Source organism: Bos taurus, chromosome 25, assembly GCF_002263795.3.
Source record: "Bos taurus isolate L1 Dominette 01449 registration number 42190680 breed Hereford chromosome 25, ARS-UCD2.0, whole genome shotgun sequence".
Lineage (NCBI taxonomy): Eukaryota > Metazoa > Chordata > Mammalia > Artiodactyla > Bovidae > Bos > Bos taurus.
This window is the reverse complement of record NC_037352.1, coordinates 14555392-14583008: the sequence shown is the minus strand read 5'-3', so window position 1 is coordinate 14583008 and position 27617 is coordinate 14555392. Positions and strand designations below refer to the sequence as shown.

Sequence of the window (27617 nt, the reverse complement as noted above, 5' to 3'; positions counted from 1 at the left end):
ATTCAGCCCAGCAGGAGAACTCAATTATCACAGGAAAGGTGCTTGGCGACCCAGACTCTGCATCCCGCTTCCAGCCCTCATCCCTGAGACTAGTGTGATCTTAATGAAGAGACAGGAATACAGACCAAACGACTCCAGTTTTATAAGCAATCATTAGAAAGAAGATTGGACCTCTTTCTGCACATGGCAAGGCAGAGGGAGGGCCTGGGGCTGTTTGTGTGTTCTGGGTGACAGCTGGCCATTCCCCACTGCAGAAGCGGTTTTCAGACAATTTGTGGATGATAAAAATGTTTCAGGTAATTGGGTCGTTGACGATGGAGCAGCCACAACCAAGAATGCGGATGAGTCCTTAAAAGCAAGAGCTGTAAGCTGCCTAAGGAAGTGTGGTATTACCCAGGCGATAAAACAAGGCAGGGTTATCAAAGACGGCTTCCTCGCCTGTGATTATATATAATGCACAGAGAAAAGCAATCTGAGAGATCTGAATAGGAAAGGTAATTAAGTTTAAAGAAATGCAGAGCTAAAATTGAACTCCTTAGGAGCTAGGAGCTACAGAAGCAACTTATAATTGAAAAGCCCTATTAAGGTAATGACTCAGACTGGAGACTGCAAATGAGCAGAGTGTAAAGTACGACATGGCACATTTCCAGAAGCACATGAAAGGCACATCTACCCACTAATAAAAACCAGCAAAGCCCAGTGTCCACTGAGTGGCCGTCTTCACGTTTAGTCAGTTGTAATCATGTCCCACAGCCGGAGGTCACAAGCAATTCTTCAACTGCCTAAAATTTACATTTTGTAATCTTCAAGAGAATCGCTTTAGATAAAAATCAGTTGTTACTTTTGACACGAAGCGAATAAAAAATGCTGGATTCAGTGCTGGACAATAATGGGGTGCACTAGATACTGGCATGCCCACTCGGCTGCAAAGAAAAAATAGCAGAAGGAACCACGAAGCGGTGCAGGCCACAGTCGTCTCTCCAGAGCAGAGGTCCCAGCCTCCTGGATCTAATTAATGCCTGATGATCTGAGGTGGCGCTGATGTCATAAAGAAATAAAGCGCACAATAAATAAATAAAGACCTGAATCATCACAGAATCCCCCTCCTTCCCCTAGACCATGGAAAAACTGTCTTCCAAAAAACAGATCTCAAAAAAGAAAAAACAAAAAAAAAAAAAAACAGGTCCCTGGTGCCACAAAGCCTGGGGACCACTGCTCTAGACGGACATGCAGGCTGGCCACCAGGGTTCAGGCTGGAGAGCAGGGGGTAAGACACCACAGCCCACGGATCAAGTCACACCAGCCACCTGTTTTGGTTGGGATCATGAGCTAAGAATGGTTTTCACACTTTTAAAGGGTTAAAAAGGAAAAAAAAAATCAAAAGACTATCTCGTGACATATAAAAAGTATATCATTATAGTGTGCGCACATAAAGTTTTCCTGGAACATGGCCACACCCATTCATTTATGAATTGTCTGTGGTGAGCTTCGTCACAAAGACTGTATGGGCCCATGAAGTCTAAAATACTTATTCTCTGGTCCTTGATGGAAAAAGTGTGCCAACCCCTGATCTGGATGCAAAGGTTTGCCTCTTTTTTGTGCTGTGTGCTTTCAGAGAAAATCGACAGGGAGGGAATATTGAAAAATTGTCCTCAAGGCCCTTCCATATGCTCTTCATTTGTGTCTTTTTCAGGGGGGAGGTCCCCTTATTCATTACAAGTTGAACCCCCTTCCTTAAGTTTTAATACTTTAACCATATGATGTGTTTTAGCTCATATTCGCCATTAAAGACAAGTGACCAATTACACTACACCTCAAATACACATTCATTTAGAAAAAGAACTAAAAAGCTGGTAGGAAAGTGTTTGTTATATTGAAGCCCTTAAAAATCAATTTGTGTCAATAAATTCTTTCATCAGACAACACTGGTAATGGGCTATACCCCAATACAAAATAAAAAGTTTAAACTCTGAAAAAAAATTCTTTCATCAGAATTTAATACATTTATGGAGAGAAATTAGTAATTTTGGTGCCTAGTGAGATAGCTACATTCTGTCATTTAACTCAGTTTTTTCTTTTTCAAATAAATAATGTTTTAAAAGAGCATGAAAGAAAAAGTAAGAAATATCAACGAATTAAAAGACAAACGTGCTATATGAACCAAAAGAAAAATGATCAGCTTTTCCAAAGATATTCAAAGAATGCTGTTTCTCTTTGATTCAAAATTCCATTTCAAAGAATAAATGCAAGATTAAACTATGTTTCCCTACCTCCATGAATGGGGATGGTACCTCCTCCATCTACCCAAATGGCTGAAACAGGAAACCTGGGCTCTGAGGCACAGGCCTATCACCCATCAAGCTTACCCACTCCTTCCCTCCCCCCAGAACCCGGTCTCAGGTCCCACTGGTCACCATCTCCTCCAGCAAACTCCTCCAGCACCTCCTATTTACTCCCTCAAGTTTACTCTGGCTCCCCTCGCCCCATTTATTCCCCACACAGCAGTCAGGAGAAGAAAAGAAAATCTTTCCAAAGCACCCTGATTCACAGCTCCCTTGCTGAAAACCCATCCAGGGTCTCCACTCACCTGGGGAACAGCTCACCCACACAAGATGGCCACAAGGCCTCACCGTCACCCCCACCCATGCTGTTTGTGCCCCCCACCCCTCTACCCAGAGAACCTTTCAGGAGGAGCCCCCCTCCTGCAACACACTGACCCCTCCACCTGCCAAGTCATCCACTCGGCAACCTTTCAGTCCTCCCGAAGGTCTCGGCTTCCACAGCCCCCAACCTGAAGGAAGTCCCCTGGGGGGTCCCCAAGCGCTTCCGACACACCCCCCGTAACTTACAGTCACTGACTCCTCACCTTAAGCCCAGGAAGACCACAGCCCTGCCTTTGCAATGTTGGTCTGGCTCACTGTACACACCCAGCATTCACCTCGGTGCCTCACCCAGAGTTGCCACTCAGAACTGCTCGTGAAGGGAGAACTGAAGCCCAGGATCACTTCCTGAGGCTCCTCAGGGGTCTGCTTCCTCGATGAAGCCCCGACCCAGAGCCCCCACCTGCCTAGAGAAAACCTCCTCAGGGACCAGGCCAGTAAAGCATGTCTTCAGGGCTCAGCTCCCAGACCCCCGTGACCGGCGGGAGGTCACATCTAAAGCCCCCGCCCCTCAAGGGCTGACATTCTATTTCCGGTCCACAGATCCACTTCTACCCGCTCCTACACTTTCCAAGGTTCTGCCACCAGGTCTTCCGGATTCACAGTCCATCTGAGCACCTGGTGAAGAGTGCCACCTAGTGGGCCTGCAGACCCCGTGGTCACAACTGATGCCTCAGCCCCACCTGGCTCCTCTCCAGGGCTGCGGCCACACTGCCCCTCGGGCTGGGAACCCCGAGACATTTCTCCATCAGACAGGCCCTCGTCAGGCTGGGAACCCCGAGACATTTCTCCATCAGACAGGCCCTCGTCAGGCTGGGAACCCCGAGACATTTCTCCATCAGACAGGCCCTCATCAACTCTGCTTTCAGGCCTCCCGCACCCTCATCTCGACCCTTCGAGGCCTTCCCCGCCGGGGCACCAACGTGTCTCACTGAAGACAAAAATCTAACCATGTTACCTCCATGCTTACAACTGTTCACTGGCTTTTGACTTTTCTCCCTGATGCCCCCCACTTCCAATGGGGCATGAAGAGGCCCTGCGACACCTGCTCCCTCCGTCTGCTCAGCACTTTCCACTCCAGCAACGCCAGGCGCTGTGCCCCCATCCCTCACCCACACCATGCTGCTCTGAGAGGCCGCTCTCCACGCAGACCCTGCCCCACCCCATAGCCCGTCAGGCTCCTCTGTCCATGGGATTTTCCAGGCAACAATACTGGAGTGGGTGGTCATTCCCTTCTCCAAGGGATCTTCCCGACCTGGGGATTGAACCCAGGTCTCTCCTGCACTGCAGGCAGATTCTTTACCAACTGAGCCACCAAGTAACTTTTTAGTGAGCACCTATTGCCAAGGAAAAGATGGCAGCCTCCCCCCACCTCCGCTCTCTATGGAACGTGCAGATAAGAAAGACCCAGACTCTACTCCAAGGCCGGGGTTCTCTGCACTAAACGTTGCCACTGTGTGATGAAACTACAGGAATTCAACCACGGCATGTCCCCTCACAACTCACTCTAAGCACAACAAAACAGGAAGAACTGTGACCATGACCCGAAGCATCTTACAAACAACGTTCTCAACCAACTACACTGCCTTCCGATTAAGCCAAGGAAGGCCCCACAGATGTGAAGTCAGGCACGACAGATCCTCTCCTATCGTAAACCCACTTTAATTCTGAAGCAAGATGATTTTCCGGAAGCAGCCAACAGCCAAGTACCTTCAGTTTATAACATTTAGCTCTGATCTTTCTAAAGAAGCCAGCTGCGTCTCCACAGGTGTCAGAGACTGGATGAGACTCCGTGGCAGAAACACACGGTCAGACCGGAGGTGTTCTGGTCTCTGCTGACTGCCAGCGTGAGCCCCGCGGCCCCCCAAGACCCCCTTACCCCGTGGCGATGATGTCCGCCAGCTGAGGCGTGTTGGGTGCGATTTTGATGGTGACGGTTTCAAAGTACAGGTGCTCCTTCTGGGCGTGGATGGTGTACGTCCCGGTGGTTATGTTCTCCAGGCGGAACGAGCCATCAGCTTTTGTTCTGACTGTAGAACAAAAACATGCTGACAAAGGATGAGCCAAAAACAGCTCCATGTCCCTCATCTACGCGGCGATACCGAAAGCTGGCTTGTTTTCACAGAGTCGTTAAGATTTTGTTTCCTTCCCATTTCCCCCGGTAGCAAAACCCAGCCCGGGGAACCAGGCCTGGGCCCAGCGTGTCTGCCCACCTTTGATCTGGCTGTTCAGGGTGACCACCGCATCCGGCACACCTTCACCTTCTGGTCCATTCAAGACCCTCCCGGTGACAGAGAATCCCATGACGTGGAACACCGGCTGAAGATGAGAACAGGGAGAAGCTGTCGTGTACTTGAGCTGAGGAAGCCCCGCTTAGGCCCCTCAGGCCACCGCTTGGCACGCCGGCCCACGCTGGCTCCTCCTGGTCCCCCGCGACAGCCCGGCTCCCTCCCGACTCACCCACCAGCAACCCTTTCCCACACCTGTCTTCCTCCTTAGATTCCCAAAACATGGGTATTTGTCAAATAACTGAAGGAAAAAGATCGAGAGACTGACTTCCCCAGAGACCACTGAGTCAGACCTGTGAGAGCACCCCTCCACGCCTGCTCCCCTCCAGATGCTGTTTCCGGGGGGCCAGGCCACCCCGTAGTCTCCCAGCCTGGACCAAGGATCACCGTGCACCCTGCTGCCCACCTGCCAGCATCACAGTCCCGTGGATTCCACCTCTGCAAGGTCTCTCGGGCCCTTCTGCTTTCCTGCCACACCAGAATTCAAGCCCTAGGTCCGCCTACACCCCCTCACTCAGCCCCTGCTGCTGCGTATCGCCTCACCACACGTTCTCAGCTCAGTTTATGTGTCTACACCCTCTCTGCCTGTGAGGGCCAGGGCCCGGCCGTCCACAGCTGCTGGGCTCCAGCCACCCAGATCTGGGGTTCCCAGGTGCCTTCACCATGTAGGGCTTTTACACCAGCTGCTCCCTCAGCCTGGATCTCCTCCCACACCTGGAGAAGATGGGAGACGGGCCGCCCCATCTCATCCTTCAGGTTCTGCTCAAACCGTCACCACCTCCGAGACACCCTCCCTGACTACGCTCTCTCGGGAGCCCCTGCCTCTTGCCCCAGCCATGCACTGACAATCACACTAATCTACTTTAGAGGCTTCAGCAAAAGCCTTCCCAATAGCCAGTAACTTTCCAATGTCCTTGTTTGATTTCTTCCTAGTTTGTCTACCTCCCACTAGAACGTGAGCTCCATGAAAACAGGGACCTCTTCTGTCTGAGTCACCTGGTATACAGTAGGCACTTAATAAATGACTCCTGAATGAATGGATGGAATGCATGCATGTGACAGTATTTGAGAGCTTTAAGAAAATGGCTTCCTCTTTAGTCAGATAGCTCTTTGTCTAAAAAGATGTGGTTAACCCACTTATTAAATCGCCTATTCGCGCAGCAATCATCTTTATTAGGCACCTGCCATGTACCTGCCACTAAACCACAAGTTGCGAAATACAGTAAAAGAACGAGACTCAACGGTCCTACGTTATTTAGTTTATAGATTGCTTCCTGAAATTCCACTCACGTCTGTTTAAAACTTCGGTTTGCAATCGGGAAATGTGTTTCCCCAGTCACCTGCCCCCATCCTTCCTGGCAAGTCCCTTGAAGCACCAAGGGCCTGACCTTTGCCCTCCCATCCCCCCTCCAGCGCACAGAACAGTCAAATGCTTTCGTGGGTCTTAAAGGCAGAGTCAGAATCCCGGTGAGCATGTGACCTAAAAGCTAGCTTCCACCCGGTTAAGCCACTTCAATGTAGTCCTTTCTAACGTAAAAGAAAACGATTAAAATCTCATTTTTTCAATAACTGTAACCCTAGGTGGCCCACTTATAAAAGGCTGCTGTTTTCTTTGGGGATTTGACCCAGCACATTTTCTATAGTAATCATCTTCTACCTCTGTAATTAAAGATGGAAATGTGATGAAGAACACGTTCACCACCTGTTTTAGGTCTAAGGAGCTTGTCAGGCCACCTCTCACCCCACCCATCGCCTCACCTGTCACCCCAGATGGCCCAGGCTCTGTCAGTTCACCTGGTCTCCTGCCACAGTCTCCGGGCTGGTCCCTGGCTTCCACTTGCCCCCTGCAGACTCTGCTCAACGAGGCAGGCAGGGGGGCACACCTGCTTCTGCTCAGAACCTTTCCGTGGTGCCAACTGTCACCCAGAAAGCCCAGCAGGACCTGCACGACCTGCCCCATCACCGCTCTGGCCCCCTCTCCTCCTCCCCACTTCACTCCCTCCGTTTCAGCCACCCTGGCCTCTGGGGGTTCCCCAAACCTCCTAGCCACACTCTTGCTTCAGGACTTTCGCACCTGCCACGCCTGTGTCTTACACACTCTTCCCACAGACGTAAGCACACTTCACTGCCTCTTCCCCTTCGGCTGTTACTCAAAAGTCACCTCCCGGCGAGGCCTTCCCAAGTACAACCTAGGAGACCTCAACCCCCACTTGACCTTGAAACGGTATAATCTCCTTTCTTGCTTTGTTTCTAAAGAATACAAGACCTTCTCATATACTTTCTGATTTACTTATTTATAAATGTATTGTCTCTTTCTGCCATCAGAACATGAATTACACAAGAACAGGAATTTTTGACTCTTTCAATTACTCCAATAAGCCCAACACTGGAATAGTACCTGAAATATATGTCACTGACACTCAGTGAACACATCTCACTGAATGAAGTAGATAAAACTAGGGCTCCGATTCACTCAGATACAGATGTTAAGTGAGCGATGTGAAGGATTCCGTGGATCCCAGAATAAAGTGGAAGAAAGTGGAAGAGTCTGCTTTTTCCAACAGCACTTTTAGATAAATATTAATTGTTTTTTAACACGTTTGCAATACCCGTGCCCGGGAATGGGCACTCCAACACCTGTCCCTCCAGAAGGCAGGGAGGTCTTACCTCAATTTTCAGGCTGTCATGTTCCACGGTAAAGTCAAGTCTGGAAGGAGCAACATCAAAGGTAATCCTCTCTCCTCTATAGAACGGAATCTGGAAGGAAACGTCTGTTAATTACCAAGAGCCAGGAACATGATTCAACCATCAATACTAACACTCAAAGCCAGCAGCCCACAAATAACCAGGGGTTCAAAGTGGGCAAACAGATACTACTAATCACAATAGCCTCACATTTAAAAGAGGAAAGACTTAGGCTTTCTGCACCTGTTACTGAGGAGACAGAGCCACACCTTAAATTACTGCTAAATAAAATGTTTGTGGAACTGCAGGCCAACCATTCGGTCCTTTGATAACCCAAGGGTACTGATACCTCCTGTTGTAAGACTCCCAGACACAAACAGAATGGAAGTCAGCTTTCCTCACCACAGTGTAGCCCCCGCTCGGCAGGGAATAGAAGGAAAAGGAGCCGTCTTCTTTGGAGACCGCATGGCACAGGTACTCCAGACTCTCGTCCTGGGGCTGGAACCCGGGCACCGGGGAGAGGTTGCAGCCCAGGACATCCTATGTCAGGAGAAAAAGGCCAAAATGACTTCCTTTTCCACTTCCACGTTCTGATTATTATCAAATAGCCACCTTTCAAAAAATTTGCAGAAGTTTTATTTCACAAAATATTTCTGAAACCTACGATGCAGTAGAGAACAGAGCACAATGTAAAAATTTTTACATACAAGTTTGCAAAGTTAAGGGTTTCCCAGGGGGCTCAGATGGTAAAGAATCTGAGTGTAATGCAGGAGATCTGGGTTCGATCCCTGGGCCAGGAAGATCCCCTGGAGAACGAAGTGGCAATCCACTCCAGTATTCTTACCTGGAGAATCCCATGGAAAGAGAAGCCTGGTGGGCTGCAGTCCACGCAGTTGCAAAGACTTGGACATGACTGAGTGACTAACACTTCAATTTTCATTTGCAAAGTTAAAAATGGTATAGCCTTCTTAGAAAAAAAATCACCTGTCCTCCCCTACCATGGATCACCATAGTCCGGATGAGAAACCATACTGGCCCAAGTTCACACAGCTGCTCAGAGGCAGAGCTGGGATCTGTCTGAAGCTGGGTCTGTTTGATTTCAAAGCCTGGGCACTTTCCACTGAATTACACTGCCTCCCAGAGCAGACATTCAATTTCTTGTGAGCAAAAGAGAGACACAAGGTTCTTAGATGGTGAGACTATCCATCAACTTTGACCTGATTTTTTTACTTAATTGAAGTACAGTTGGTTTACCATGTTGAAAGTACAGTTGGTTACAATGTCCTGCTATACAGCAAAGTGATTCAGTTATATATATATGTACATTCTTTTTCAGATTCTTCTCCATTACAGCTTATTGTTGTTCAGTCACTGACATGTCTGACTCTCTGTGACCCCACGGACTGCAGCACACCAGGCTTCCCTGTCCTCAACTACTGCCCAGATAGCGTGCAAACTCATGTCCATTGAGTCAGTGATGCCATCCAACCATCTCATCCTCTGTGGTACCCCCTTCTCCTCCTGCCCTCAACCTTTCCCAGCATCAGGGTCTTTTCCAGTAAATTGGCTCTTCACATCAAGGGGCCAAAGTACTGGAGCTTCAACTTCAGCATCAGTCCTTCCAGTGAATATTCAAGGTTTATTTCCTTTAGGATTGACTGGTTTGATCTCCTTGCAGTCCGTAGGACTTTCGAGAGTCTTTTCCAGCACCACAATTATACAGTTTATTACAAGATACTGAATATAGTTCCCCATGCTATCCCCTGGAGGAGGAAATGGCAACCCAGTTCAGTATTCTTGCCTGGAAAATCCCATAGACAGGGGAGCCTGGTGGGCTGCAGTCCATGGACTCACAAAGAGTCAGACATGACCGAGTACGTATGCACCTCTGTGCTATACAGTAGGATCTTATTGTTTATCTATTTTATATTCAGTAGTGTGCATATGTTAATGTCAAGCTCCTAATTTATCCCTCCCCTGCCCAGCTTTCCCCTCGGGTAACCCTAAGTTTGTTTTCCATGTCTGTGACTGACCTGAATTTCTTAGTCTCTGATCTCCCATCTCCTCCACTCCCTGCCCACAGTCTCTCTTGTTCTTCACTCCTCTTTGCTTACCTCTTTGGTCACTAAAGAAGAAAAGAGAAGAAACTTCACCCCTTTCATGGGTTCCCCATCGCTGCGGACAGAGCCAGACACGTTGTAGCCGGCCACTATGAGGGGACCCGCGGCGTTGGCGTTGGAGTTGGTCACTCGCACAGTGGTGCTCGCCTACAAAAGAAGATTTTAACTTCCAAAAGGACAGACGCTCACAAAGCGTTTAACAACAGGAGGACATGCTTCCACTAAAATATTAAGTTGGAGAAAAGCAACAAATGAAATGGTATAAAACTGCGTACGAATGTGTAGCACGATCACAACTGTTTTTCATGGGCAAGATGAAGTGCAGGGAAAAGCGGAAAAATGGAAATGACGATGGTGGCATTTTATTTCTTTTACACTTTTCCACCTTCCAAATTTTCCATTTCCACTCCTTTATGTTCTTCTGTATGTTCCGACTTTTTTTTAATGAACATTTTTTTCTATGTTGAATGGTATGCATCCATGTATTTTTAATCTCTTCGTTAAAAGTACAATTCACACAGGAACAGTTATTTTCCCAAACACACCATGCATCCAGCACCCAGACACTGGGTCCTCAGAAGCCCCCTCCTGCTCCTTTCCTGATACTGATCCCCCAAAGGGCAACCATTTTCCTGACTTTTAATAGCCTGCTTTACTTTTTTTTTTTTTCAAAGTTTTTATTTTTTTTTGTATTTTATTTTATTTATTTTTTTAATTTTATTTTATTTTTAAACTTTACATAATTGTATTAGTTTTGCCAAATATCAAAATGAATCTGCCACTACTTTAAAACACAATTTTACATGAATAAACTCAAATTCCTTTTGCATACAACTAACAAACGCAAATCTTAAAACGTATTCTATTTATAATGTGTAAGCTACTGAGTTTTAAGTGAAACATTTTAAAATGTTGACCAGAAGAGAAAAATCCTAAGAACCAGACCATAAACAGTATACAGACACATCAAGGTGTGAAATTATATCATCACTTTTAAATGCATAAAACTCACAGAGTAAAAACTGAAATTCTGATGCTTCTTTAGCAAGAATGAAACACAGCCTCAAAAACCAATATAAAAACTAACCTTTTGAAATGTCCTTTAGGTCTTATTTCAAACTGTTTTTTCAACTATTTACAGAACCACATTTAGTAAGTGTCTTCTTTTTTTCGATCTTTTACTATAAACTATTTCAGTCAAACATAAAGATACAGGGATCTATACCAAAGAAGACCTACATAAGCTCCAACCAGCCAAAGAATAAAAGAGAAGAAATGCAATTCCAGACCCTGCAGACCTGCACACCCCCTCCTCCCTCCCTCTGCAGACATCAGTACCATGGTGAATACACTGCTCGCCATTCCCATTTGCAGCATCTTTATAGTTTTTCCACATATGAATGTATCCAGAAGTGGTTCTGATCACAAGTGTTTCTAATCACTATATAAATGGCATCATATTTCCTTGACCTTCAGCAGCTTGCCTTTTCCCTTCAATGTTACATTTTGAAGTACAGTCATATTGATACACGTGGCTCTGGTTCATTCATTATTGCTGATATACAGAATTCTATCATGCGATGAAACCACAGTCCACTCTCCCCTTCATGGACATATAGGCTGTTTGCAATATTCAGCTATTACGAACAAAGCTGCAATAAACATTCTTACATATTCTCCTTGGGCACAAGAACAAGAATTCAAAATAAGTATTGCTGTTACAGACAGAAAAAAGAACAATAAAATAATCTCATCAGGTCCCTCTGGTGTTGATTTAGCTTAAAATAGGCATAAGTTAATAACAAACCAACTTCACAGCAGGAAGACAATGTCGTTACCTAAAACAGAAACCAACGTAAGCAACATCTGCTACAGTGTGTGAGTTTTCCTGTATAAACACCACCAAACTAATCAGCAGTATCATTGTTTTTTCCATGAACTTCTAGAAAAAACATAAAATAATTTCATACCCGAAATTGAAAACCACTCCATTTGTCCCCAAACCAGCACACTGTTGGCATGGCCGTCAACATAATGGAAATAAATGCTCACCTCTTTCAATGGCCAGGTTGGATGAGTTGCAAGGATTTCATAATCTCCAGGAAGAACTTTAAAAAATGCAAACCTAAGAAATAAAAAATACCACTTCACTTTCTCCCAGCAACCTGAATATTTCTAATTTAGGACTACTCTTCCAAGCACAAGAAAATGATGCATGAGTTACCACAAACTTGCCCTGAGCCAGTTAAAGGAGCATAAATGAAATTCAATCCTTCGCTGTTCAAATCCTCATCAGACAGCACTTACTGGGCACTGGCTGTGTGCAAGGAGAGGGGCTCGTGTGCTAACGAGAAGGAAGGCTGATGTTTTCCTTCAGCCCCAGGGATTCTAGTCTAAACACCAGCCCCTGTGGTTCAGCAGGGGTCAGTCACAGATCATTCAAGCGTGTGCCGACAGAGAGGCATGAAGAGGTGAGGAGAGGGGAAGTGTCTAAACGAAGAGAAGTGGGAAGGGAGGAAAGATGTGTGAAGAATGGGGGACAGGGACTTTTCTGGCGGTCCAGAGGTTAAGATTCCACGCTTCCACTGCAGGTGGCATGGGTTCAACCCCTGGTTAGGGAATGAAGATCCCACACGCCACACGGTGAGGACGAAAAATAATATTAAAAAAAAAAAGGCCATAATCAAGTGACTAATCGAACTCATTAAAAAATCAAAGGAGAATATTGAAAGAAAAAATCGGCGGACAGGCCCGCTGAGCTGACGGACGCTGACCCAAGACGACACTAGCGTCAGGGGCAGGTGATAACGAGCTGACTCCAACCCCAGACAGTTTATTAAGATCTGTTATCAGGAACAAACAGAAGCCACTCTGGGCTCTTGCGCAAAGCAACTGTGATGAAACCACAAGCCGATAAAGACTGTTCTAGCAGTTGTGAACAAACCAAGACCAGGGTGAGATGAGTTGAGGCTGGAAACACTGCGTCCAGGATTCTGACACAGTTAGCCCTTCAGATGTGCAAAAGCACCAGACCACAGGCAGGCTAATTCCAGTGACAGGAATGCCAAAGTTTCAACTCAGCTCCTTCTTCCGCGGTGGTATTTATCACATCAGATGTCGCCTGTAATAACTGCACAGGGCCGCGCTGGCCACAGGGGTGCTGATACTGCCACTGGGTTTCGGTCTGGGTCAGATTCAGCCTCTAGCTCGTGCTCACAGCACCCCAGTTCTGCACATGACTCTCCGTGCGCGCAGGAAGGGGTTCAGAAAGCTCAAGTCCCCAGCAGGGCCAGCAGCAAATTACTGAGACCAGAGAGAATGAAAGTCCTACATTCCCTTCTACAGATCAGAGGAGGGGGCTGGAGAGGCAACAAGAAGTATTTTTCAAAACTGAAATATAATTCCAACAAGCATCAGTTAAAAATTGGATGATATACTGACAGGCTCATTATAAATTTCTATTTTGCAGTTTAGTCAGATTTGTGTACTGACGCAGTCAATGGTGATTTGTATGCTTTCAAAATGATCAGCTGGAACTATTCGGATATTAATCTTGGCACATCTATTAACATTTACAACGCAACAATATAAATCCATTACATAAATGCTTTAAATTTGACTCAACAAGGTTAATTAAATAGTCATCAGTTCCAACTACAAAATGATTGCGATGTAATAGTGATAAAATGATTTTTAAAAATTGTAATTGAGCTAATCTGTATTGAGCTAAAAGTTATTAAGTGCATATTCTATGCCAGACAGTTTGAAACAATAATACCGTAATTTAATCTTCTCAATAACCTTAGGTGGTAGGTTCCATGATTATCCTCATTCATAAATGAAGAAACCAAAGCATAGCAGTCTTAAGTAACTTGCCGTGGGGCAGACAGCCAGCAAATGGGAGAAACAGGATTCAAACCGGCTGCTGGACTCCAGAGCCAGTGCCACACCACGCCATGCTCAGTCATGTTCAATTCTTTCGTGACCCCATGGACTGTAGCCCACCTGGCTCCTCTGCCCATGGAATTTTCCAGGCAAAAATACTGAAGTGGGCTGCCATTTCCTACTCCAAGGGATCTTCCCAAACCAGGGATCAAATCCACGTCTCCTGCATTAGCAGGTAGGTTCTTTACCACTGAGCCACCTGGGAACCAGAGCCAGTCCCAGCCAGTAAATGAAGGCTTAGTCCTGCAGCGGGTGCTTTATTTATCTCGTTTTTAATCATCTCATCACCGCTAGATATGGGTCAAAAGACTTCCACTTCACAGGTAAGGAACGTGAGGCCCTGTGGGGTATGAGCCTGTCTGAGGGTAAGAGGCTGAATCAGGGTCTGAACCCACCCCCAGCATCAGGGTCCAGCTGTAGCTGCAGGGCAGGGCGGCACAGCATTAACTCACTTTCCGCCAGGCTGTGTGACTGTGGACTGGATCTTCGCGTCGGTGCCCGTGTTTCGCAGCGACACCTGAACTCCTGCGGGGCCCAGGGGCTGCCCTTTGCTGAGAACCTGCCGTGGAGAAGGAGGAGGAGGTTAGGAGCCACCCAGCAGCCACATCCTCCCCTCAGCAGCACTGTCCAGTCTGCGCCTGCTGCCATGACCTTCTTTGGGTCAGGATTCCTTGGAAAAGATGGTAGAGATCGTGGTTGCCCTTCCTGGGGAAGCAGGAGCACAGGGAGAAGGAACAGCAACAGGAAAATGACACTTCAGCTCATTGACTCTATTGCGTGCTTGGCTGCTCCATCATGTCCAATTCTTTGTGATCCCCTGGACTGCAGAATGCCAGGCTCCTCTGTCCATGGAATTTTGCAGGCAAGAGTATCAGACTGGGTTGCCATTTCTTTCTCCAGGGGATCCTCCCGACCCAGGGAGTGAACCCTTGTCTTCTGCGTTAGCAGGTGGACTCTTTCAGCTCTGAGAGTGACTCTAAAGCATCGTCAGTTAAAGATGCACGACCAGGCCACAGAGAAAGAATAAATGCCCGGGGTCCCCATCTCCAACAAGAAACCCAGACACAAAGCCAGGACCAAAGGCCCTCCCTCTCAGGGTAAAGGGAAAGGAGCATAAACCCACTGTGAGGAAAAGGTAGGCAATAACAAGTGCATCTCAGCCGTGGCACTGCAGGCCGCGCAGGGGAGACTGGCCCCTCAGACCCTGTCTCCCTACAAGGCCATCCTGCTGTCTGTACTCGGACAAAGGAGTGACCAGCAACCCGGACCCAGCCCCCTAGAACACCCGCCACATTTTACATAAGTTTCACCGAGCTCCCAGGCCCTCCTGAAGCTTGTCTGTGCATCCCTCATAGCCTCAAAGCCCCCGTTTCAAAACTCTCACTTTTTTAAAGGTAAGAGGAGACTGAGTCTGTACCACAGAGCAAACGTGACAAACGCCAGACCTTTCCGCTCACGGAGAAGCCTGTGAACACGAAGTTGATGTCCCCGCCCTTCGTGCAGATGTCGCTGACACCATCCACGTACAGCTCCACGGTGGTCGGCTCTGTGCGATGACAGGGGGGTAGGGGGAGGGGGACGGGGGACAGGACACAAGAGCAAGCTGAGTTCTGGGACAGGATACAAACTGTCACATAAAACATACTGCACTGCTTCATTTTCACTGTATTCATTTCTGAGCCACTCATGTGGCTGGAAATCCAAAGGGAGGAGGAGGAGGGAAAAGTCTCCCTCCCCCACCCTAGAGGGAACCAGGGTTAAGAGTATAAGATACGTTTATAACAGTCTCGCGGCTGAGTTGTATCTCAGAGTCCCATGGAAAATCTAGTAAGCACCAGAAACTTTTATTTACTGAACACCCACCAGAGACCAGGCACTGAGCCAGGTGCACTTAACCCTGACAACTATCTCAGAGGTAGGTAGTAACACTGCAGCTTATTGAAGGGTAAACTGAGGCACAGAAAGGTTAAGGATTCTCCTAAAATCACAGAGCTCCTGAGGGACAGAGCCCACTCTCAACCCCAAACGTCTGGCTCCAGATCTGTCTCCTGATCGAGTACGTGAGTTCAGCCACATTATACCAAGACCATAAACTCCAGGGTCCATAGTAAACTGGGGGACTGGAAGTCAGCAGAGGCCAAGTGTGGACTGAGGCAAATGGAAAAAAGGGGACAGCTTCCACCCACTACTGCTGCATGACCCAGTGCTGCCCGAGCTTCCAAGTTCTCATGAAAAACTGAAAATCTGGGTCTTATCTGCTGTGTCCTGATTTTTCAGTATCAGCAACCAATTCAAGGAAATTAAAAATAACTGAAGAGTTCATCATAATATGGGTTAAAGTTGAGTTTTTAAAAAGTTAGGAAGAATGTGAAGTGATAGGGAGAGGAAAAAAAATGGACAAATCAAGAGAATTTCAGGGGAGTTCCCTGGCGGTCCAGTGGCTAGGACTCTGTACTCCCAATCCAAGGTCCCAGGTTCGATCCCTGGTCAGGGAACTAAGATTCCACATGTTATGTGGTGCGGCCAAAAAAAAAAAAAGAGAGATGACTTTTTTAAAAAGAGAACTCCAGGTAAAATAAAGAATTACAAACACACACAGGGGAAGATGTCAGTGGAAAATGGATAAAATCTATCAGGCACCTCACAAAAGAGAATATCCAAATGGCCAGCACACACATGAAAAAGTGTTCAAATCATGGACCATCAGGAAATGCAAATTGAGACCACAGTGAGTGGCTGAAACCGCCCCACCATCAGGACAGCTAAAAGAGACTGACAGCCAACGCTGGTGAGGATGTGGAGGACTGAACTCTTACACACGGCTGCTAAAGCAAAGCTCTGCAACACCTACTCTGCTGGCCCAGAAATCTCTACTAGGGCTGGATTACACATAAAAAGTCTACTGCCCAGCAATTCCACCCCTGGTATATATTAATACTCAACAGGAACGCAGACACGTGTGCACCACAAGATTCACAGGAGTAACGAGGACGTTCACAGAACGCTATTCTCAGTGGCCAAAATCGGGACAAGACCCAACTGCCCACCAACAGCAGAAGGGGTAAATCACCTTCTGTCACACAGCAATCGAATGAACATAGTAACACACAGCAAGGATGAATCCTGTGAACAACATCGAGAAAGAAACCAGGCACAAAACTGTACCTTGGATGATTCCATTTAATCAAAACAGGTAAAATAAGCTATCATTTTAGGTCGGGCAGGGCAGTTCGTAAGCACCTGGGGTGGAGCACTTCTGGGAGTTGGTCAGGTTCTGTCTCCTCATCTAGGAGGTGGTTATGTGTGTTCACTTTGTTGAACTTCATTGCCTGATACCTCTGTCACAAGAATTTCTGAAACCAAGAGAATCGGGTTCTATCCCTGGGTCGCAAAGATCCCCTGGAGGAGAGCATGGCAATCCACTCCAGTATTCTTGGGTGGAGAATCCCATGGACAGAGGAGCCTGGTGGGCTACAGCCCACAGGGCCGCACCGAGTCGGACGTGACTGAAGCGATTTAGCACACATGCACACACGCATGTTATGATTCAATTAACAAGCTTATCAAAAGAAAAAGAACTGACAAGTAGGGAGGGGATTCAAACAAAACACTCCCGCAGGCCTCCAATCTGCAACCTCTCAGGCCAGGGCTTGGCTCTGACTCCCCTCCAGTGTCTGGACCCCAGCAGTCAGGCAGCCCCGGCTGTGACCTGAGAAAGAATTTCGTCTCCCAGATGCAAGTCGCTGCCTCTGTGACAGCAGGGACTCAATTCCTCCTCCCCTAACTCACAGGCAGGCCTGGTAGGAACAACTGGGCTCCCTTTCTCCCCCCAGGCTACAGAACTGGGATCACACACCCACCTCTACCAAAATATCCAGGTTCTGCTCTCCAAAAATATCAGCCACACCAGGGTAGAACCCTTTCTTCTGATCAACCCCACTTTCGCTCCTCCAACCGTGCTAAGACACGCACCTCAGGGAAGTCTGCAGCCTTTCTGTGTGCAGAAAGACTGCTTTTAAGAGTCGGACACAACTGAGCACGTATGCACACATTTTAAGAGTTGTGTCCGACTCTGTGACCCCATGGACTGTAGCCCACCATGCTCCTTAATCCATGGGATTCCCCAGGCAAGAATACCAGAGTGGATTGCCATTTCCTCCTCCAAGGGATCTTCCTGACCCAGGGATCGAACCTGTGTCTCTTGTGTCTCCTGCACTGGCAGGTGGAGGCTTTACCAGTGAGCCATCTGGGAGCCTGATGGATGCTGACCCAGTGGAAATAATTGTCCAAAGTTGTCACAGAGCTGGTAAGGCCTCAAGGTTGCCAGATCTTCTGATTTCTTAAGTAGATCTGAATTTTTATGTCAAATTTCACAATGTTTAATATTACCATTAATTCACTAAAAAATGTTTATTAAAAAAACACTGAGGGAGCTAAGAAAGAAGCCATCCCAGGCCAGAAATCAAGTCCCCACTCCTGACCCCTATAGGCATCAAGTTCTTCTGGCACTAAATGAATGAAGCTGCAAAAACGGAATTTCCTATGATGTACAAGAAAAGATGCCTATTTCAAGAAACAAGACAGAAAACCTTAGGATAGGTCTAAAGTAAATCCAATCTACTCTAAAGTAACAGGGATGGAGGAGTTAAAAAAACGCTCTTGCACACTAGAAATGAATCCTTCATATTTTAACAGTCTCTGCACTCCATCAATTTAATATTCACCATACAGCCTAATCCTTTACAAAGTATACCTGGTTATTTGTTAACTTACCAAAACTCCACCCTAGAGGAGGCTCAATCTTCAGAATGAAATCTCCCTATGAGGGGGGAAAAAAAAAATCAATGCAGAAGACTAAGAACTGATGACCCTTCAACTTTTACAATCATGTAAACTAGAATTTTCACACCTGGAATGGAATTCCAAGTGTAAACTTTGCGCTCATAAATGGGAGTGGACTTTTGACTCCCTACCAGTGTGGCAAGTTCAACCCCAGAAACTCCTATTTAATCCAGCAAAGAGTTGGAGACATTGTATTCAGCCACTCATGGTCTTTCAATACCAAACATTCTACTGTTTCATGTTTACCCTTCATATGTTAACCCTGAAGTCTGCCAGGGTCAGCCAGACCTTTAGAAACTAAAGCCAATTCTTAAAACGAGATTTTATTCATACAGCCTTGAGTAAAGGGTTCCTTGAGAATCCTTTAAAAAAAAAAAAAAAAAGATTACAATATCAACTAGTCCACCTCTAGAAAACAATCTTAGCTATCATGCATAGATATAAGTTCAAGAATATTTATCTCTTGTAATTCACTTATCGTGTTGTTAGTAATAACTTTTGTAACTTCCTGTGTTTATCTACATTTCCACATAAAAAGCTGAAATGTGGGGAGGATGGGGAGTAGGAATACAGGCATGCGGATACCCATCTCTAAGCACACGTGTTTGCATGTCTGCATACGTGTATATGCATGTATATTCTTGGATATCCGTACAACTCTAAACACTGAGAACGCCATCTGCTAGGATACACACTGAAACTGTTATCAGAAGTCATCAGGGGGACTTGGGGGATAAAAGATAAAATATACTTTATATACTTCTAAAAACTTTGATTTTTTTTTTTCCCCCACACACTACTTGTATAATACTTTTTAAAAATCACTTGTTTGTCTATCACTGGCTGTGCTGGGTCTTCACTGCTGTGCGTGGGCTTTCTCTAGTTGTACCAAGCAAGGGCTACTCTCCAAGATGCCCAGTGTTTTCACTCCGGTGACCTCTCCTGTTGTAGACCATTGGCTCAGTAGTCGTGACGCACGAGCTTAGCTGTCCCACAGCACGTGGGATCTTTCGGGAAGAGGGATCAAGCCCATATCCCCTCCATTGGCAGGGAAGCCCTGTGTAATACTTTTTAACAATGTTTTAACCTGCTTGCAAGTATTAATAGGAAGTTCTATTAAGTCAGGGTTTCTCAGACTTGGAACCACTGACATTTTCCCTGACCTGCACAGCATGGCAGCCTGTTTAGCTCCATTCTTGGCCTCCAAGCAGGAGATAATGGACCACTCTCCCTCCCTCACGGTTCTAACAGCCCAAATGTCTCTAGACACTGCCAAGTATCCCTGGAGACATTGAGAATCACTGCTATTCAATCAAACCAGTACATAAGCCGTCACCCTCATAGTTTGGCCAGAACTGCCATATTCCGCTTGTAACTTACAAAACAGAGGTGTATTTGCTCACTTGGCAAAGCTACTCTCCCAGTTAGCACAGCCCTGTGGGCCACACTGACAACCTCCCATCATAAACCACTGAAGTGCTCTCTCCTCTTACCTTATCATACAAGGGGATCATAAAGTAACCATTGTTAGGGGCACAGTCTGTCTGGTATTTCAAAGTCCCATGTTTGGTGTACAACTTTATCTAGAAAGGAAGGAGAAGTCATGTTATCACCATTGAGAATTAGCTATATACAATGAACCTGAATGCATTCAGTCAAAATGCATTTGCTGAGGACCTACTTTAGGAAGCTGAGAACAATGGGCATTACAGACAGAGGGAAATAACACAAAGCATCCCAAATAATGTGATTCGCTATTTTTCAGATTAGAAACTAAAAGTTGTACTTTTCAATGCTTTTCAGTTTATTTTAGTCTGTCTCTATGTTGTTTTGGGGTCTAAAACCAATTTTGCTGTTAGAAAGGGGCTTGTTAAAATGCAATTCCTGGGGAGGGTTGGATTGGAAATTTGGGACCACCAGAAGCAAGCTATTGTATATATAGGATGGATAAACAACCAGGTAGAGTTGAATAGCACAAGGAACTATATTCAATATCCTCCAATAAACCTCAATGAAAAAGAATACGAAGAAGAATGTATACACACGTATAACTGAATCACTGTGCTGTACACCAGGGACTAAACACAGCACTGAAAGTCAACTATACTTCTTTTTTTTTTAAGTACCTTAAAAAATGCAATTCCTGAACTCCACTTGTTTCTAAAAAAAAAAGGTCTAAGGATAGGTCCTTGGTCTAAGGCCCTCACCTTAGACCTTCTGTTTTAGAAACAGAAGTGGAGTTCAGGAATTGCATTTTGATGGTGACTGCAGCCATGAAATTAAAAGACACTTACTCCTTGGCAGAAAAGTTATGACCAACCTAGATAGCATATTGAAAAGCAGAGACATTACTTTGCCAACTAAAGTCCGTCTAGTCAAGGCTATGGTTTTTCCTGTGGTCATGTATGGATGTGAGAGTTGGACTGTGAAGAAGGCTGAGCACCGAAGAATTGATGCTTTTGAACTGTGGTGTTGGAGAAGACTCTTGAGTCCCTTGGACGGCAAGGAGATCCAACCAGTCCATTCTAAAGGAGATCAGCCCTGGGTATTCCTTGGAAGGAATGATGCTAAAGCTGAAACTCCAGTACTTTGGCCACCTCATGCGAAGAGTTGACTCATTGGAAAAGACTCTGACGCTGGGAGGGATTGGGGGCAGGAGGAGAAGAGGACAAGAGAGGATGAGATGGCTGGATGGCATCACTGACTCGATGGATGTGAGTCTGAGAGAACTCCAGAAGTTGGTGATGGACAGGGAGGCTTGGCGTGCTGTGATTCATGGGGGTCGCAAAGAGTCGGACACAACTGAGCAATTGAACTGAACTGAACTGAAGGTACTTAAAAAAAAAGACATAGTTGACTTTCAGTGTTGTGCTTAGTCCCTGGTGTATAGCACAGTGATTCAGTTATACATGTATATAACCACTAGACCATTCAGGTATGACCTAAATCAAATCCCTTATGATTATACAGTGGAAGTGAGAAATAGATTTAAGGGCCTAGATCTGATAGAGAGAGTGCTTAATGAACTATGGACTGAGGTTCATGACATTGTACAGGAGACAGGGATCAAGACCATCCCCATAGAAAAGAAATGCAAAAAAGCAAAATGGCTGTCTGGGGAGGCCTTACAAACAGCTGTGAAAAGAAGAGAAGTGAAAAACAAAGGAGAAAAGGAAAGATATAAGCATCTAAATGCAGAGTTCCAAAGAATAGCAAGAAGAGATAAGAAAGCCTTCCTCAGTGATCAGTGCAAAGAAATAGAGGAAAACAACAGAATGGGAAAGACTAGGGATCTCTTCAAGAAAATCAGAGATACCGAGGGAACATTTCATGCAAAGGTGGGCTCAATAAAGGACAGAAATGGTATGGACCTAACAGAAGCAGAAGATATTAAGAACAGGTGGCAAGAATACACAGAAGAACTGTACAAAAAAGATCTTCACGACCAAGATAATCATGATGGTGTGATCACTGACCTAGAGCCAGACATCCTGGAATGTAAAGTCAAGTGGGCCTTAGGAAGCATCACTATGAACAAAGCTAGTGGAGGTGATGGAATTCCAGTTGAGCTATTCCAAATCCTGAAACATGATGCTGTGAAAGTGCTGCACTCAATATGCCAGCAAATTTGGAAAACTCAGCAGTGGCCACAGGACTGGAAAAGGTCAGTTTTCATTCCAATCCCAAAGAAAGGCAATGCCAAAGAATGGTCAAACTATCCCACAATTGCACTCATCTCACACGCTAGTAAAGTAATGCTCAAAATTCTCCAAGCCAGGCTTCAGCAATACGTGAACTGTGAACTTCAACTTGAACCAGATGTTCAAGTTGGTTTTAGAAAAGGCAGAGGAACTCTCAGAGATCAAACTGCGAACATCCGCTAGATCACTGAAAAAGCAAGAAGAGTTACAGAAAAAATATCTATTTCTGCTTTATTGACTATGCCAAAGCCTTTGACTGTGTGGATACAATAAACTGTGGAAAATTCTTCAAGAGATGAGAATACCAGACCACCTGACCTGCCTCTTGAGAAACCTGTATGCAGGTCACGAAGCAACAGTTAGAACTGGACATGGAACAACAGACTGGTTCCAAATAGGAAAAGGAGTACGTCAAGGCTATATACTGTCACCCTGCTTATTTAACTTATATGCAGAGTACATCATGAGAAACGCTGGGCTGGACGAAGCACAAGCTGGAATTAAGATTGCCGGGAGAAATATCAATAACCTCAGATATGCAGATGACACCACCCTTATGGCAGAAAGTGAAGAGGAACTAAAAAGCATCTTGATGAAAGTGAAAGAGGAAAGTGAAAAAGTTGGCTTAAAGCTCAACGTTCAGAAAATGAAGATCACTGCATCTGATCCCATCACTCCATGGGAAATAGATGGGGAAACAGTGGAAACGGTGTCAGACTTTATTTTGGGGGGTTCCAAAATCACTGCAGATAGTGACCGCAGCCATGAAATTAAAAGACGCTTACTCCTTGGAAGGAAAATTATGACCAACCTAGATAGCATATTGAAAAGCAGAGACATTACTTTGTCAACAAAGATCCGTCTAGTCAAGGCTATGGTTTTTCCTGTGGTCATGTATGGATGTGAGAGTTGGACTGTAAAGAAAGCTGCATGCCGAAGAATTGATGCTTTTGAAATGTGGTGTTGGAGAAGATTCTTGAGAGTCCCTTGGACTGCAAGGAGATCCAACCAGTGGAGATCAGTCCTGGGTGTTCTTTGGAAGGAATGATTCATGGGGTCACAAAGAGTCAGACACGACTGAGCAACTGAACTGAACTGAACTGAACATCCATCTAAAAACTTTCAATGTTAGTAATCTGTGAGTATAACACGAAAATGACAGAACCCAGTCATATCAGCTAAGACGATGTAGAATGCAGCAAATCCACAATGTGTGTGCTTAGGAAAGGAACACTGTGAAATGACGTACAGACTGCAGGCTCCCATGGGCAGTGACCATGGCTTACACTTCATGGTGTATGGGCCAGTGTCTTATGCAGTGTAAATACTCCACAAATACCCGACCTTATTCACAGGCCAAAAAGAAATTCAGATGCATGCACTTAAAGCAGGGACTGAAGATCCACCTGTCCAGAGAGGCCAGGGAAGTCCCGTCAATGGGCATTCATCTAAAAGGTGACAGGACTGCTTCTTAACCCAAGCCAAGTTTTGCAGCCCAAAGATCAGCTGGCTTTCCAGAGAAATCAGGAATGCAGTTTTTAATGTGAAACCTCCTAACAGTTAAAAAATTAGCAACCAATACAGTTTTTCTTGTTTAGGTACTTTGTCTGCTCTGTTCACTGAACTGTTCAGAACACCAGGGACAAGGCTTCAGAACACACTGGGGCTCACTCAACAGTTACTAACTGAATGAATATGATGGAAAAATACCCAGAAGGGAAGAAGGGTGGAGAAGACTGAAGGTAGTTTTACTGGGACACAGAAAACACAACCCAGAAATGATTGTAAAATATCTTCTTCACATTTATTCTGTAAAGCACAGGTTAGGACACAGAATGACAAGATACATTATGTGTATGAAACACTAGATTTCATAATCAGAAATGAAGAAAGAATGAATTTCTCAGGCCATCTGGACAGGCAGCCCTAGGGCTCAGGGAACATACTTCACACTAGGTCACAAAACCTGCCCTCCACTCTCATAGTCACTATTAAGTGTTTGGGGTGGGAGTGTCCCTAGCGTTCTACACTTTTCTCCTGAAGCCCCAGGAAGCTACAAGTTGCAAAGCCTTTCAAGACAGCTTCTGGAATGCCCTGTGCCCACAGCCCAGAAGGTGGCATGGGCACCCAGAGATCCTAGAAGCCTTGCCATTGCCAGTGGGTAGATTCATTAAACACCTGACTTCTTTTTAGATTTTTTTTTTTTAATGTGGACCATTTTTAAAGTCTTTATTGAATTTGCTACAATATTGCTTCTGTTATTTATGTTCTGGTTATTTATGTTCCACTGGGTTTGTGGGATCTTAGTTCCCTGACCAGGGATTGAACCCACACTCCCCTGCATTGAAAGGTGAACTCTTAACCATTGGACCTTCAAGGAAGTCCCATGCCTGACTTCTTAAGACCAAAAATGATGGAGAAGCCACAGATATAGGGGTCTTGAAGGTGATGAGTAACTTCTTTAGGAAATACACGATGCTGAGCTCTGCAGCCTCTCTCCCAACGCCATGCTACAGGAACAAAAATTGGGAGTTGGAGCAAGGCTAAGTCAAACAGCTGTAGAATCTACTTCCAACCCCTCCCCCAATTCTCAGGAACCTGCTTTGTAGGAACATGCTGGTTCAACTCTTCACCATAGCCCTCTAGGTACTCAGGCAGAATGCCTTTGGGGTCTTGGTCCCCACTCCCTTCTCTTGGGCATCTCCAGCGTCTTTCTTTTCTAATTCCCTTCTTTTGACTCATCATCAGTAACTACCCTCCTAAAATAGAGGCCAGCCCTCCCTGGGGTCCCTTCCTATCTGTCCTGCAAATGATTTTCTATGCCCACCTCCATCTATCTCCCTTTCTCTTCACAAAAGCTTTCTGGGTCATAATTCCACTGGGCTAATAACCATCTAACTGAAGAGAGCTTTGCAACTTAATAAAAAGACTTCTGCAGAAATCTCTTGTGTAATTCCAATAAATACCCAGCGATCAGGGCGCTGACAACTCTTCATTATCGGAGGAAAGGGGTCCCAGTGGGGGAACCAGGAAGATTAAAAATAGTTTCCCAGCCCCAGGGATACCAAGAGACAGTAACTGGGTCATGATCTCTGGGATGAGAATTCATGCTCTTTTAAAGCTTCCCAGAGGGTAGGAGGAATGGTCGATTAGAATTTGGCGGGGTGGGGGGAGAACTCAGTGTCGTGGGGGTTAAGACTTGCGGTCTCTAGGTTCTGGAATACAGGTTTCAGGAAATCTGAGTTTCATAAGGTCTGGGTTCCTGGGGGTTTGAGGATCTGGGGTCTGCGTTCTGCTGAGACTGGGTTTTAAGTGATCTCGGGCCTGCATTGTGGGGATCTGGAGTTTGCCTTCTTAAGTATCTGGGGTCTCCATCTGGAGGATCCTCAGTTTTGTGTGACCTAACAAAAGTTATAAACCATTATCATCGTCACCAAAAATGTCCTTCACACCCACATGCACACACCTTCAGAGCTCCACCACCCCACCCCACCGCGTAGCTGACCCCAAGATAAGAACCCCCACCCCAGTGCTACTGGGGAGGAGACCAACAGAGAGCCCGCAGAAAGCAGCGCCTCTGAAGAGGAAAGGGCTCCCAGAATGCGGGCAGTTGCGGGGAGGGCTGGTGGCAACCGCCTGGGAGGCGAGGCCACCGCGGCTCAGCGAGGCTATGCGCCTGGCCCCGGGTCACACACCGAGCTCCGGGCCGCGGGGCGGGCACTCACCTCAATGAGCGAGTAGTTGATCTCCACGTCCGACTTGACGAAGCCCCCGCAACCCACCACGATGTCCTCGGAGCCGCACGCCGGCTCTACCCTGCTCAGCAGCAGCAGAACGGTGGCGGCCACCACCGCCGGCTCGGGTGGCCCCATACCCCGGCGCCCCCGCATGGCCCGGCCTCTGCAGCCTGAACCTCCGCAGGCCTCCGGGTCCCGCCCCTCACTCCGCACGTTGCCGGCGGCTTCCTCTTCTGATGGCAACTGACAGCCCTGTCCCCGCCCCCCGCCCCCCCTCACGCCGCGACTGCGCATGCGCGCCCCGCCCCCACGGCCATGCCCCCAGACCAAATAACTACAGTACAAGCTCAACAATGAAAGGAGACCATTGGTGCCCTCTGGAGGCCTGGAGGACTCCGCGCACTGTCTGGCTGGTGCAGTTGCAAGGGGCGGGTATACAGGCATAAACTGAAAAGTTGAATTTCGTAGTTTCCTGGTTTGGAATTAGGAATTTGGAATTCCAAATCCCCTACTTTGGAATTCAATAGCACTGAAACTGGAAATGACGAGAGACTATTGATCGAAGTATCCAACAAATTTCCCGAATCTATTTGACCCGTAAATTTCACAAGTGATGTATCATCTCAAACTCCTTTTAGGGATTTGTGTCGACTGGTGTAACTTTCCATGATAAATGATCAATTAGCTTTTTTTAAAGCAAAACATGTCGTTTAAGTTCAGCATAATATTTTAAAAGATATTTAAATTGTATTTAATCCCACCTCTGCTGCTGCTGCTGCTGCTGCTAAGTCGCTTCAGTCGTGTCGGACTCTATGCGACTCCATAGACGGCAGCCCACCAGGCTCCCCCATCCCTGGGATTCTCCAGGCAAGAACACTGGAGTGGGTTGCCATTTCCTTCTCCAAGGGGTGAAAGTGAAAAGTGAAAGTGAAGTTGCTCAGTCCTGTCCGACTCTTAGCGACCCCATGGACTGCAGCCCACCAGGCTCCTCTGTCCATGGGATTTTCCAGGCAAGAGTACTGCAGTGGGGTGCCATGGCCTTCTCCGAATCCCACCTCTAGTAACATTTTTATAGAAACAAACTTTGGGGGTTTTCCCCCAGGAAGCAAAAGATGCATGCAGTTTGACTTACTTTGAACTAGCTCTGTGAGGCGATGCATGAAAATCATCTGAAAGCATCTGTCTGAAAATCAGTTCAAAAATCAGCATGTTATGTTTTGTCTCAAGACTGAATGTATGCCATAATGAAGATGAACTACAAGTCACCATATCAAAATAGACAAAAACTGCCCTTCTGACCAGATGTTTGAAATTCTTCCATTTCACTCAAGAAAATCAAGGGCTTTTATTTTGATAGTTGTTATACCTTGCTCCTAAATGATGAAGTAAAGAGATTTTCCACTGAAATTCGCCACTGTGGTTAAGACTCAAGCACTATGCAACTATGAATCACTACACAGTGGCGACAATGGAAGGATACATGCACTAGAGGATCTCAGCCATGAACACATCTGATTTCTCTCACTCTTCGTTCTCCTTCCAAATACAGTGAGACTGTCAACTGTTTGATTATAAAGAGAAACCATTTAAGTAATTGTTTTATTTTTTAGAGGTTCATTATTTATCACTACAATTAAAA

At 46.1% G+C, this 27617-nt stretch overlaps 1 protein-coding gene across 1 annotated transcript in view; it reads right to left on the bottom strand.

The window, feature by feature from the left end:
* Positions 1 to 26187, bottom strand: part of LOC515570 (BOS complex subunit NOMO1) — a 56449-nt gene extending 30262 nt beyond the window's left edge. The window contains exons 1-11 of the mRNA XM_002698036.6: positions 25967 to 26187; positions 20034 to 20123; positions 18472 to 18517; positions 15144 to 15244; positions 14151 to 14257; positions 11806 to 11878; positions 9748 to 9900; positions 8036 to 8173; positions 7616 to 7705; positions 4874 to 4979; positions 4540 to 4690 (exon numbers count right to left, since the gene is read on the bottom strand). Of these exons, the coding sequence (XP_002698082.1) occupies positions 4540 to 4690; positions 4874 to 4979; positions 7616 to 7705; positions 8036 to 8173; positions 9748 to 9900; positions 11806 to 11878; positions 14151 to 14257; positions 15144 to 15244; positions 18472 to 18517; positions 20034 to 20123; positions 25967 to 26131 (1220 nt within the window). The 5' untranslated portion in view covers positions 26132 to 26187. The remainder of the gene's footprint in view (positions 1 to 4539; positions 4691 to 4873; positions 4980 to 7615; positions 7706 to 8035; positions 8174 to 9747; positions 9901 to 11805; positions 11879 to 14150; positions 14258 to 15143; positions 15245 to 18471; positions 18518 to 20033; positions 20124 to 25966) is intronic.
* Between the last annotated feature and the right edge of the window lie 1430 nt (positions 26188 to 27617).